This window comes from Aulonocara stuartgranti, assembly GCF_965226115.1.
Source record: "Aulonocara stuartgranti genome assembly, chromosome: 22".
In the NCBI taxonomy this organism is placed as follows: Eukaryota; Metazoa; Chordata; class Actinopteri; order Cichliformes; family Cichlidae; genus Aulonocara; species Aulonocara stuartgranti.
Window position 1 is genome coordinate 9708685 of NC_138957.1, and position 12030 is coordinate 9720714.

A 12030-nucleotide genomic window follows, 5' to 3' on the forward strand; every position below is an offset into this window, starting at 1 on the left:
GGTGCTTCGAAGGAGCCTCCAAATAGCATAAATAGAGCCTTGGCGACACTCTACACCAGTAAACTCCAAAGTCGGTCGGTCTAAAGTATCGCTGAGTCTAAAATACTGCTGAAAGTCAACCTTTATTAAATATGTCTCACGTTTATGCTAGAGCTAACGATCACGGTTCCCGTGCAAAGGTTCGCACAACTGAACAGCGTGCCCCCATTATTAAAATGCAACACAAGGATGTTGCACCTTGGGCACCACGCTTAGAGCGGTGGGACATAAATACAAATAAAAATTTACTCCCACCCCCCCCCTCCTCTTCCGGTCAAACCACAGAAAACACAGCGTGCCCCCATTATTAAAATGCAACACAAGGATGTTGCACCTTGGGCACCACGCTTAGAGCGGTGGGACATAAATACAAATAAAAATTTACTTCCACCCCCCCCTCCTCTTCCGGTTAAACCACAGAAAACACTGCGTGCCCCCATTATTAAAAAGCAACACAAGGATGTTGCACCTTGGGCACCACGCTTAGAGCGGTGGGACATAAATACAAATAAAAATTTACTCCCACACCCCCCTCCTCTTCCCGTTAAACCACAAAAACCACAGCGTGCCCCAATTATTAAAAAGCAACAGAAGGATGTTGCACCTTGGGCACCACGCTTAGAGCGGTGGGACATAAATACAAATAAAAATTTACTCCCACCCCCCCCTCCTCTTCCGGTTAAACCACAAAAACCACAGCGTGCCCCCATTATTAAAAAGCAACACAAGGATGTTGCACCTTGGGCACCACGCTTAGAAAGGTGGGACATAAATACAAATAAAAATTTACTCCCACACCCCCCTCCTCTTCCCGTTAAACCACAAAAACCACAGCGTGCCCCAATTATTAAAAAGCAACAGAAGGATGTTGCACCTTGGGCACCACGCTTAGAGCGGTGGGACATAAATACAAATAAAAATTTACTCCCACCCCCCCCTCCTCTTCCGGTTAAACCACAAAAACCACAGCGTGCCCCCATTATTAAAAAGCAACACAAGGATGTTGCACCTTGGGCACCACGCTTAGAAAGGTGGGACATAAATACAAATAAAAATTTACTCCCACACCCCCCTCCTCTTCCGGTTAAACCACAACAACCACAGCGTGCCCCAATTATTAAAAAGCAACACAAGGATGTTGCACCTTGGGCACCACGCTTAGAGCGGTGGGACATAAATACAAATAAAAATTTACTCCCACACCCCCCTCCTCTTCCGGTTAAACCACAAAAACCACAGCGTGCCCCAATTATTAAAAAGCAACACAAGGATGTTGCACCTTGGGCACCACGCTTAGAGCGGTGGGACATAAATACAAATAAAAATTTACTCCCACCCCTCCCTCCTCTTCCGGTTAAACCACAGAAAACGCTGCGTGCCCCCATTATTAAAAAACAACACAAGGATGTGGCACCTTGGGCACCACGCTTATTAGAGACATGGAAATATTAACAGCAGTAAAATACAGATAACACCCCCCCCCCCCCAACCGGTAGCAGCAGATAGCCGCCCCTCCCTGAGCCTGGATCTGCTGGAGGTTTCTTCCTGTTCAAAGGGAGTTTTTCCTTCCCACTGTCGCCATGTGCTTGCTCATAGGGGATCATTTGATTGTTGGGGTTTTATATTCACAACTGTTGTTGTGAAAATATTCACAACAACAGTTATATTGCAAAGTCTTCACCATCCATCAGCCATTACAATACAAATAATAAAAATCTTGAAATACATAAAAATGTTGATGTTTGATTTTGTTTACTTTAGTTTTGTTTACTACTACGTGTCTGATAGTGATTGTCTGAGTAGATAAAACAGTGGTCCTGTACCACCAACATCATTATGGAGATGTGTGAGAATGACTGGGAGTCAGACTGGAGGACTACTGTGAAATCAGAGAAAGCAGAGTGGGGAGGTACTTCCTGTACATTGCTTCTCCAGCTGTGTAAATTACATTTTTCTCAGCAGCAACAGCTTTGGGGTTAGGAGAATACCAGGACCAGTCAGTGCACAATGACCAATTCATCAGCTGCATAACAGCAGCTGGAGCCTCACAGCTGGAGCGCACTGTACTGAGTGAAACATTTTCACACTTCACAAGAAATAAGGACAGAAAACTTTCACCTCATCATTCCCCAAACAAAAGGGTTTCATTTCCAGATGCCAGGAGGACTAAGATGCCACTAAAGGCAGAATAAAAGCAGCATGCATATGGCCCTTTTCCATTAGTACCTTCTAGGGGTGGGTTTTGATCATCAATTTTTCGATTAAAATCAATTCTAGCTTGCATAACATGATATTGATTCATTAAAACCCTGAATTGACTTTTAAATATAAATTCATTTTGCTCAAAATGCCAGAATATCAGGTTAAACCTTACAAAATTTCGACAACCACCCAACAGCTAAAACAGTAAATGAGAGCTGGTGCACGGATTCTGCACAAAGACGTTTCCTTGCTATCTGGGTAAACACTAGTGATGGGATTTCCGGCTCTTTTTAGAGAACTGGCTCTTTCAGTTCGGCTCACTAAAAAGAGAATCAGAATCAGAAAGGGTTTTATTGCCAAATGTCGAGCGGGTTTACAACATTAGGAAATTGCTGCGGTGCTTCAGTGCAAACATACTGTTATAAATTAAGCTTAAATAGACATGAAAATAAAAATGAGAATAAGAATTAAAAGTGCTAAGTAGATAGATATATACATGATATATACATGAGTGCAGGTGGTGATCAGTGCCAAACATGGAATGATGCAGTGAACACAGCGTAGGGTCATGTGTTAGGGGTGGGAACAGTCATACGGTTATTGTTCATGTGTTCAACAGCAGAGGGGAAGAAACTGTTCTTATGGCGAGAGGTTCTGGTGCGAATGGACCGGAGCCTCCTGCCTGAGGGGAGCAGGTCAAACAGACTGTGTCCAGGGTGAGAAGGGTCAGCTGTGATCCGAGCTGCACGCCCCAGTGTCCTGGAGGTGTACAGGTCCTGCAGAGATGGGAGTCTGCAGCCAATCACCTTCTCAGCAGAGCGCACAACACGCTGCAGTCTCTGTTTGTCCCTGATAGTGGCTCCAGCGTACCACACGGTGATGGAGGAGGTGAGGATGGACTCGATGATTGCAGTGTAGAATTGTATCATCATCCGTGTTGGCAGGGTGAATTTCTTCAGCTGCCTCAGGAAGTACATCCTCTGCTGGGCTTTCTTAATGACGGAGGTGATGGTGGGCTCCCACTTCAGGTCCTGGGTGATGGTGGTACCCAGGAAGCGGAATGAGTCCACAGAGGTGATGGGGGTGTCAGTCAGGATGATGGGGGGGAGTGGAGCTGTGTGCTTCCTGAAGTCCACAATAATCTCCACTGTCTTCTGGGCATTCAGCACCAGGTTGTTGTGGCTGCACCAGGACACCAAACGTTCAACCTCCCTCCTGTAGGCAGACTCATCCCCGTCCGAGATGAGTCCAATAATGGTGGAGATGGCTCTTTCGGCTCCGAACCGGCTCTTCAGGTTGTTTTGTTGCTTTAATTAATTTATTATTAACAATAATATAAAATTATGCACAAAAGGAATTACTAAGGTAAAAAAAGTGTTTTTATTTATATATGTTTATATATAAATATATGCAGTGGCCCCTAGAGACAAAACACGTACAAACTCCAAAACACATTTCTAGCATGAACTGAACTTCCAAAACAGAGCTACCTAGATCACTTAAATTACACAATTGAAAGCATGAAAGCATATGTGTATTGTTTGTGTATTTATACACAAGCATTCATATATAGTCAAATAATGAAAAAATAAATAAATAAACACACCAAATCCGGTCGTTGGTACTTGCTGGCTTGTGTAGCCCCTAGCATCCTGGAGCATTTCTGTTGTGTTTTGTACGTGTTTTGAGTTTTTATGTGCTTCTGAGTTTGTACGTGCTTTGGAGTTTGTACGTGTTTTGGAGTTTGTACGTGCTTCAGGGTTCGTACACGATTTGAAGTTTGTATGTGCTTTGTCTGTAGGGGCCACCATAAATATACTTTTATTTATTCACTCCACATAAAATGTAATAAATAAATCATATAATACTATATAACTATTTAAATTTTCAGCTTTTTCCTTTTACAAATTTAAAGTGAAACAACATAAAACACGGCAAACCACAACACAATTAAATATAAATTATAATATGAAAACAAAAAGAAGATGCATATTCTCTGTTATATGGACCTGCATGAATAAACTTTCTGAATCCTTTATCATCCGCAACTGAAAATAGTTGTGGATGGTTACTATTTTTTATTTTATTTTATTTTATTGATTAGCATTCAAATATCTCAATGAATACAGAACAAAGATCTACCACAAAGCAAGAAAGCATGAGACAAGGCTAATCAAAAGGTATTGGCTGAAGCATTTGCTTATTACGCCAATACGGAAGAGGATACTGAACACAATAAATTATATAATGCAGGCAACTATCTGAGAGAAAATTACTGCAGATAAAACTAATTACAGGCTGTTATTTGTGTATAGGTTCTTGCATTGACGGAGTGAGCGATGTATGCTGGGTAATGGCACAGCTAGCGATTGGGTGAATTTATTGCACCGGTTTTATAAACTGTTCTACAATCCTTTTGATATTTGGAAATCTGTCGATCATTCTGCTACAGCTGTAAGATATCTTCTCCAACTCCTCTGAATACATGCAGTCATTTTACCGTCTGCTTTGGCTAATCACGCTCTTACGTATTAAATTAAATTAAATGCCTAATAAAAAAGCTGTTCTTTTTTATTAGGCAAAAACATTTTCGGCAAAAAAACATTATGCAAAAACATTTTCGGTGCTGTTAAGGAATTCACAGCGACTCACTTGTTTATTTTTGAGAAAGTTTATTTTTTTTATCATATTAGATGAGCGGCAGTGACGTCAACGTACTCGATCGTACCACAGGTAAGTGCGAATCTGAATCTGTAGATTTTTTAAAATTATTTTTCTTATTTAAAACCAAAAAGAAAAACCCGAAACAGTGAGCTCACAAAGCAGTTCCATGGGTTAAGATTAGCAATTTCGTGGAACAGCGAATGACTTAACATTTAATAGCATATATGTTACCACACCACATGTGCTGTAAGTTAGCTAAATTCATTTCTGTTAGCCTATCAAGTTAAGCTTATCATATATCATCATCCAGGGTACAGTGATAGAGAAGTGTGTGCTGACGTTTGCTGTTGTTGCCACTTTGTAAAGTTTGAGGGTTCTAATAAGGGTCAGTGTTGCCAGATTGGGTTGATGCTCAAATTGAAGATAGACGTTATCTATCAATCTAGCTCTCTCTTTATGGCTCTCTCTCTCATTCTGGCTCTCTCTCTCTCTCTCTCGATTTTAAACTTAATAACAGCATTACATAATCATTAAATAGCAGACCGATCATCTATGCTGCAAATGAAATACAAATGGACACTAAACAGGGTTTATCTAAATCGTTACAATAGGGTTTAATGTATATATTTATTTATAAGGTGCTTCTGAATTCTGAATACTTTTTTTTTCTAAACAGGTTCTTCATCAATCAGCCTATTATTGATTGATTCCTTCCTACATCTGCTTTTTGAAAAACTCCTAAAGGCACTTTTAAGAGCCACGTCAGTCTGTTTGTATCTGTTCTTACTGCTGTCCTTATTGGTCTGTCTCTCTGTTTCTATCCGCATTTCTGTCTCTTTAACTCTTCAGCTTTTTTCTTGTTGTCAGTGTGCTGGTTAACCTATAATTTGCCTTTTGTCTGTCTGCTGCCTTTTCCGTCTGTAATTATTCTTTGTTTCAACATGACACGCCCCAAATTCAGGCCCTGTACATTTTGCCAGACTCCCAATCAGGCAAGCAGAAGAACCTGCTATGTCTGCTTCGGAAGTCTGTCCAGCAAAAAGAAGCTAAAAGAAAAAGTAGAATCATTGGATAGCCAGTGGGCACAAGTTGTCTTGAAAAACAGAAATGTTTGCCGGATAATTGATTCTGCCCGTATTGCAGTAAGTAAAAAAATTTTTGTTTCATATATTATCATTAAGTTGTTATAAGATGTTGCTGGCACATTAACACAGCTCATCATATGTGCTTTTGAGAACATGCAACAATATTTTATCTACATTTTGCTAAAGACAAACAATTACTTTAACTGTAATACATCAGTGGTGGCTGTATGTATTCATATCAGTATGAATGTGTAAATGGTCTGTATTTGTATAGCGTTTTACTTAGTCCCTAAGGAACCCAAAGCACTTTACACTACATTCAGTCATCCACTCATTCACACACTGGTGATGGCAGCTACATTGTAGCCACAGCCACCCTGGGGCGCACTGACAGAGGCGAGGCTGCCGGACACTGGCGCCACCAGTAGGCAAAGGGTGAAGTGTCTTGCCCAAGGACACAACGACCGAGACTGTCCAAGCCGGGGCTCGAACCGGCAACCTTCCGATTACAAAACAAACTGCCAACTCTTGAGCCACGATTGCTGTGTGTGAATGCTTAAATGGAAACTTCTAAGAAGCTGGTGTGAATATGGGTTAATATTGCATGTTGTATAAAGCACTTTTAGTGCTCCACGAGAGTAGGAAAACGCTATATAAGAGTCATTTCGTTTACCATTTAACAACAGGCTGTGTTTGACTAATTTGTGCCAACTATTTTTTTTATTAATTTCAGGTGCAGAAACTTGAGTCTATAGGCTACAAGCCCATTTTATTTATTGGCAAAAAAGACAAGGATTCACATAAGTGGGTAGCAGATGTTATTACCCATTTGGACCCCACTTCTACTACAAGAAATTTCCTGGAGAAGATGCAGAGGGCTTATGAATTTATACTGTCTAAGGGTAAGAGTGAAGTCTGTTGTATACTTTCAGTCCAGTTAATTAATGCTAATTTATATAGCAACTTTTCACAACAAGTCGTCTCAACTTGCTTTCACAATCAGAATACTTCATTAATCTTTAAGCAAATTGTGTAAGTATATTTTAAGGTCATTAAATAACCATTGAAGGATATGTTATCAAAGGCTTCGTTCACACTGCAGGTCTTAATCAAAGTCAAAGTCAAAGTCAAGGTCAACTTTATTTGTCGATTCTGCCACATGTACAGGACATACGGAGAATAGAAATTGCGTTACTCTTCAATCCCTAGATAAATAGCAAATGAACATTTAAATATATTTAAATATAAAAGTGATTAAAAAATGCAAGTAAAATAATTAAAAAGTAAAAATTTAAATTTAAATGCTCAATTCAGATTTTTTTGTCTGCTTGTTCACACTACAAATAAAATGTGACAGCAAACGCGCTCTAGTGTGAACGCCCAAAGTGCCTGCATGCGCAAAAGAAGACGTCACACACATTGCGCTCTGTTTAGACCCAGACCAAACAGTATTGTTTGACTGATGGCCCTTATTATAAAGACTTGTTTGAGACTTTATGTTTCCCAATTTTGCTTTAAGTTATTTTGTTATTTACATATGGCCTAATAATGATCCTTATTGCTGTTTTAGAGAGGAGCGGTGCTTCAAAGAGTAGTTTCAGATTTCTGTCAGAATCTGCAAATATAATGTTCACGTTTCTCCAACATTGTCTTCCCAACAGTTTAGCTGGATGGCCAGGAAGCGTTCATGATGTCTTCTGTGGTGCTTCTCTGGCGCTGATAATTGGCGTCTGTCTTGTGTCAGTGACGTGGAAGATCGATTTAATGTGACAGGACCGTTCAAACAGCAGTCGCTTTCTAAAATATCAGCTATGTATCGGATTCAGTAACACATACAAACGTGACCCAAATTGGATTTGAAAATATCGGATTTGTGCCGTTCACACTGTCAGACCATGATCGGATATGGGTCGCAGAGGGTCAAAAAAATCTGATTTGCTGCGCTTTCGCCTGCAGTGTGAACGTAGCCAAAGTGTAGTTCCTGCTAAATATAAGGCCTTTTTTGAAAAATATTTTTATGAAAGTAAATATGTTTTATAGGAACCTCCACACCAGTGCACCCCAATACCCCCACAGAACAGCAGCTTGTGCAGTCCAAGAATGCCACAAAGGAGCATTGTGCTGACAAACCGCCCCACATCAAAGAGCACGCAGAGATCCCCAGTGAAGAACAGGCAGAGACCCTGATCAACAAGCAAGCAGAGAGCCTCGCCAAGGAGCAGCCTGAGATGACCACCCAGGAACATCAATCTTCTAGGCTCCTCGAGGAGCACCCAAAGAGCCTGTCAGACGAGCAGACAGAGACTGGGAGACTGGGAGATCGCGTGGCTAGCAGGTGGATGAAGAGACTGCAGAGATGGCTGGTCTGCGGGTTTAAAAGGTGGTGGAGAGGTGGGAGAGGTTGTTTGTGAGGTGCTTCTGTCTCTCTTCTTTTTTTGGAAAGACTGGGAGCATGGAACAGAAGAAGGAGATAAAGGAACAAGATTGAGAACAAAAACAGTCTCCCAGTCCTTAAGTGAGGGTGGCCAACATGAAAATAAGAAGAGAAAGAGTAAGTATTGCTTTGCATGTTATGTCTTGAGATTTTTCAGTTTCTTACCCAAAAATGATACATATGTTGTCCTAGAGAACTAACAAACCATTGCAAAGTATTATTCACTAGTTATTTAGCTGCATTTTGGTGTACACTATAAAAAGACTATAATTAAATATGGTCAATCCCTTACTTTAGTTAAGAGGACTTTGTAATTCAACTTGATTGGATTGAGAAAACTAAAACGCACTTTGAGAGAACATTTTAGTTTCTCTCAACAAATAGTGTATGCATTTATATAAACAAGGTCTGGTGGCACTCAATTGCAAAATGAAGGGTGAATTTTTTTGTTAATTTGTTGGTCCTAAGTGAAACTAAGTTTTTACACAGAATTGATTCACAATTTATGGTATGTACTTTAAAAAAAAAACTCAACTGAGGTGGGTTCACTTTTGGACCCCAGAGGACAAATGGAGTATGGCAATCAGGAGGATATTACAGATTTTCACTTCTTGAGTGAAAACTCATATTTGATTTCTTGTGTATACAGAGTCTTATGTTTTTTTTAAATGTAATTTTTCATTTCTTAGGCTGTCGAAGATGTAGTAGGCAGAAGGTGTTCCAGTTTGAAGAAGTCACTGAGAGCAGGATAAATGAGGTAATACTTAAAATGTTTTCATTTGCTTTTCAGTAGACATTTTACAGTAAGCCTATCTCAAGTTGTTTTCATCCATGCACTACAGCCATGAACTGTGCTACATGGGTAAATTCAAATGTACTTTTGAGATTAGTGAAGGGAAATGATTAATGGAATTACATTAAAAGATTGTATTGTATTTCATGTGTTTGTTCTTAAACAATTCTGCAAAATTAATCACAGACATTGAATACTGCTACATCTTGCTACAAAAACCTACATGGCTAACATAGAAATGACTGTATATGAGGAAGGATCATATTTTTTTCTGTGTAAGCCTATATCCTCAGTTGTTCTTGTTGAATCAGGATCATAGAAAGCACAATTTATAGATCCTGATATATGCTGACCAGCCCTGTCTCACTATAAATAGTAGATGATCATGTGTAGTTTGAAGTGTTTAAATGGACACAATTCAAACAATTCATAATGGGATGATATTGATTATGTCAGTGTATGATGTTACAAGTACGTCAAACTTTCCGAGGAAAAGAACATAGCCAGAGTCAAAAACAGATAGACGCAGTTAACTAAACCTGTGATCAAAATAATTTTTTGTGAATGCCACAATTGGATACATGCTTTTCAAAATCCTATTATTATTATTTTTTATAAACAGAAATGCCTTACATACACATACCTACACATCTATCAAAGTGTGTTTACATGGGTCTGTGTGTGTCTCAGGTGTGCACACTGGATTACACACAAGCTTTATGAAGACACCTATCCATTAACCATGTTATTTAACGATTGCCTCTCTGATTCCTTCTGTCTAGGGGAACACAGAAGTAAAAGTGCGTTGGTTGCCTTGCTCTGTTTGGTAAGAAGCTCTTGATATTTCATTCTCTGAGAATGTTCTGTTTCCATCTATTACCTTTTTGGAGCACAAATGAAAATGGAAAACCAGGTGTTTTGTCACGTCTTACTTCTCGCTTTTTTTCTTATCCTATCTCAATTATTTAATCAATTAAGGATTATTGCAAAGTTTTTTGCCATCTTTGTCGAATCATAAAATAACAAATTTAATAAGAAATATATTTGAAACTGTTCAGAAAACACACGTAGTGTCTCACTTAGATGCAAAAGTACTGGGAATAATTCCAGCTGGACTGTGCTGGGGCCATAAGAGCACTCACATTAATTGTAAGAAATATATAAAAGCTATCAGGATTTTGACAAAGTGGAGAGAATTTGTCCATGTCTTACACAGATTTATGTGTGCCAAAGGATAAATCGCCTAAGCAGTGGAGGGAGTATTCAGATTCTGAACTTTCCAAAGAAGTACTAATATCACACTGTGAAAGCTTTCAGTTGTTTTGCATACTGTATTTCTAGCATTACAATTGTGTGACAGCAATGAATCTCTACAAATTAAAGAGTAAACAACAGCCTTTATAATAATCCAAAAGAAACTAATTATCACATTTGAACAATTTTTATTTTCACTTCACAGAAAGGATATTATGAAATGTTCAACTGAAAAACAATAACTAAGTCTTTCATATGTGTCGAGTGTAACTGTACAGTAGTGTTTTGTTTGTAATCCATCTAAATTACAAATAGTGTAGCAGAAGTTGAAAATATCCATAAAAATGACAATTTGCATTTTAGTACAGTACTTAAGGAAATGTCTTTATCATGTTCCACCTCTGGTGTTAAACATAAAAAGCACGAAGTAATCCCCAACATGATATTAATGTTTTTGGTGTTGTTTCTTTCAATAATTATATTTTCCAGTGGGAAAATCTGGGATGACACGTGGGAGCCAGCCAGTGAATTTCAGCACCACTTTGCCATGCCAGATGTGCCACCTCCTTCAGCCACTGAGGAAGTCTTCTTATGATGTTGTGATGTTTGTTTTTCCATGTTACAAACAAGTAAGATATAATGTCTGAAAACTGAAGTTGTGTACTGTCTACAAGGAACACTTTCAGAAATATGTGGAACCAAAGGTCCATACATCCAGATGTCACATTGATCTTCTCTGTTCACAGACTGGATATGTTCATTTTCAGCAGTTTGATTGTTTAGAAATGTTAGACAAATATTTATACTTGTTAAAATGCATTGTGTTACGTAAAAAAAACCCTTTATCTTATGTTGTTAACTACAATAGTAGTTCTGTGTTCTTAACTTGAATGTTTTTGTACAGCATTTATATTTGCTACATTCTTTAAAAAGTGAGTGTAGGCTGTTATAATTGTTACGGTGAATATGACCCGCAGCTAGCAACTCAATCCATAAAACACATCAGTCTGTTTCCCTTTGTTTCTCATATGAAGTTGTTATTGTAAACAGGTGTTCTGTTTAGTTTAAAGTATGAAGGCTGGTGAAATTGTACTGAGTACTGTCAATGAAAAGTAAAATAAAAAATCAAAGGTCTATTGAGATGTGAGAACTTGTAGTACTGTTTGATGTTGAGACTGAAAGTTTCCATTACTAGTAGTATCAACTTTCATAATTTTCTTAGATGCTCAACATTGACTTGGCCTTGATCCACCTACACTGTTATATAACTTCATTCTCTATGCAAATATTATTTTTTCTGCTTTGCACATATAATGTATACATAGAACACAGAAAATGTCAAATTGCACTACCAGTAATCATTTCAAGTGTGATGTCCCCACAAATAATAAGCATGTTAGATTATGTACACATATTTTCAAATTAAAATCAACATTGAATGTGGCTTTGTCCCATTACCACTGACAACATTCTTTTGAGTATTTTAACTACATTGATTATTAGAGGGTTAAGTCAACCCTCTGAGCTCTAACAGCACCTAACCCTGTATATTGGGACTA

At 38.7% G+C, this 12030-nt stretch overlaps 1 protein-coding gene across 1 annotated transcript; it reads left to right on the top strand.

Moving 5' to 3' along the window:
• Positions 1-4945: 4945 nt before the first annotated feature.
• LOC309698727 (uncharacterized protein) lies at positions 4946-11005 on the top strand. Its single transcript, XM_082521388.1, has 7 exons — positions 4946-4974; positions 5886-6047; positions 6724-6892; positions 8031-8541; positions 9114-9181; positions 10000-10043; positions 10961-11005. Exons 3-4 carry the CDS (start codon positions 6859-6861, stop codon positions 8399-8401), a joined length of 405 nt encoding a protein of 134 aa, XP_082377514.1. The 5' UTR covers positions 4946-4974; positions 5886-6047; positions 6724-6858; the 3' UTR covers positions 8402-8541; positions 9114-9181; positions 10000-10043; positions 10961-11005.
• The last annotated feature ends 1025 nt before the right edge of the window (positions 11006-12030 follow it).

Coding starts and splice junctions, on each gene's coding strand:
- LOC309698727 (XM_082521388.1), top strand. CDS start 6,859: ATGCAGAGGGCTTATGAATTTATACTGTCTAAGG. Junction 6,893..8,030: donor TGAATTTATACTGTCTAAGG/GTAAGAGTGAAG, acceptor TATGTTTTATAG/GAACCTCCACACCAGTGCAC.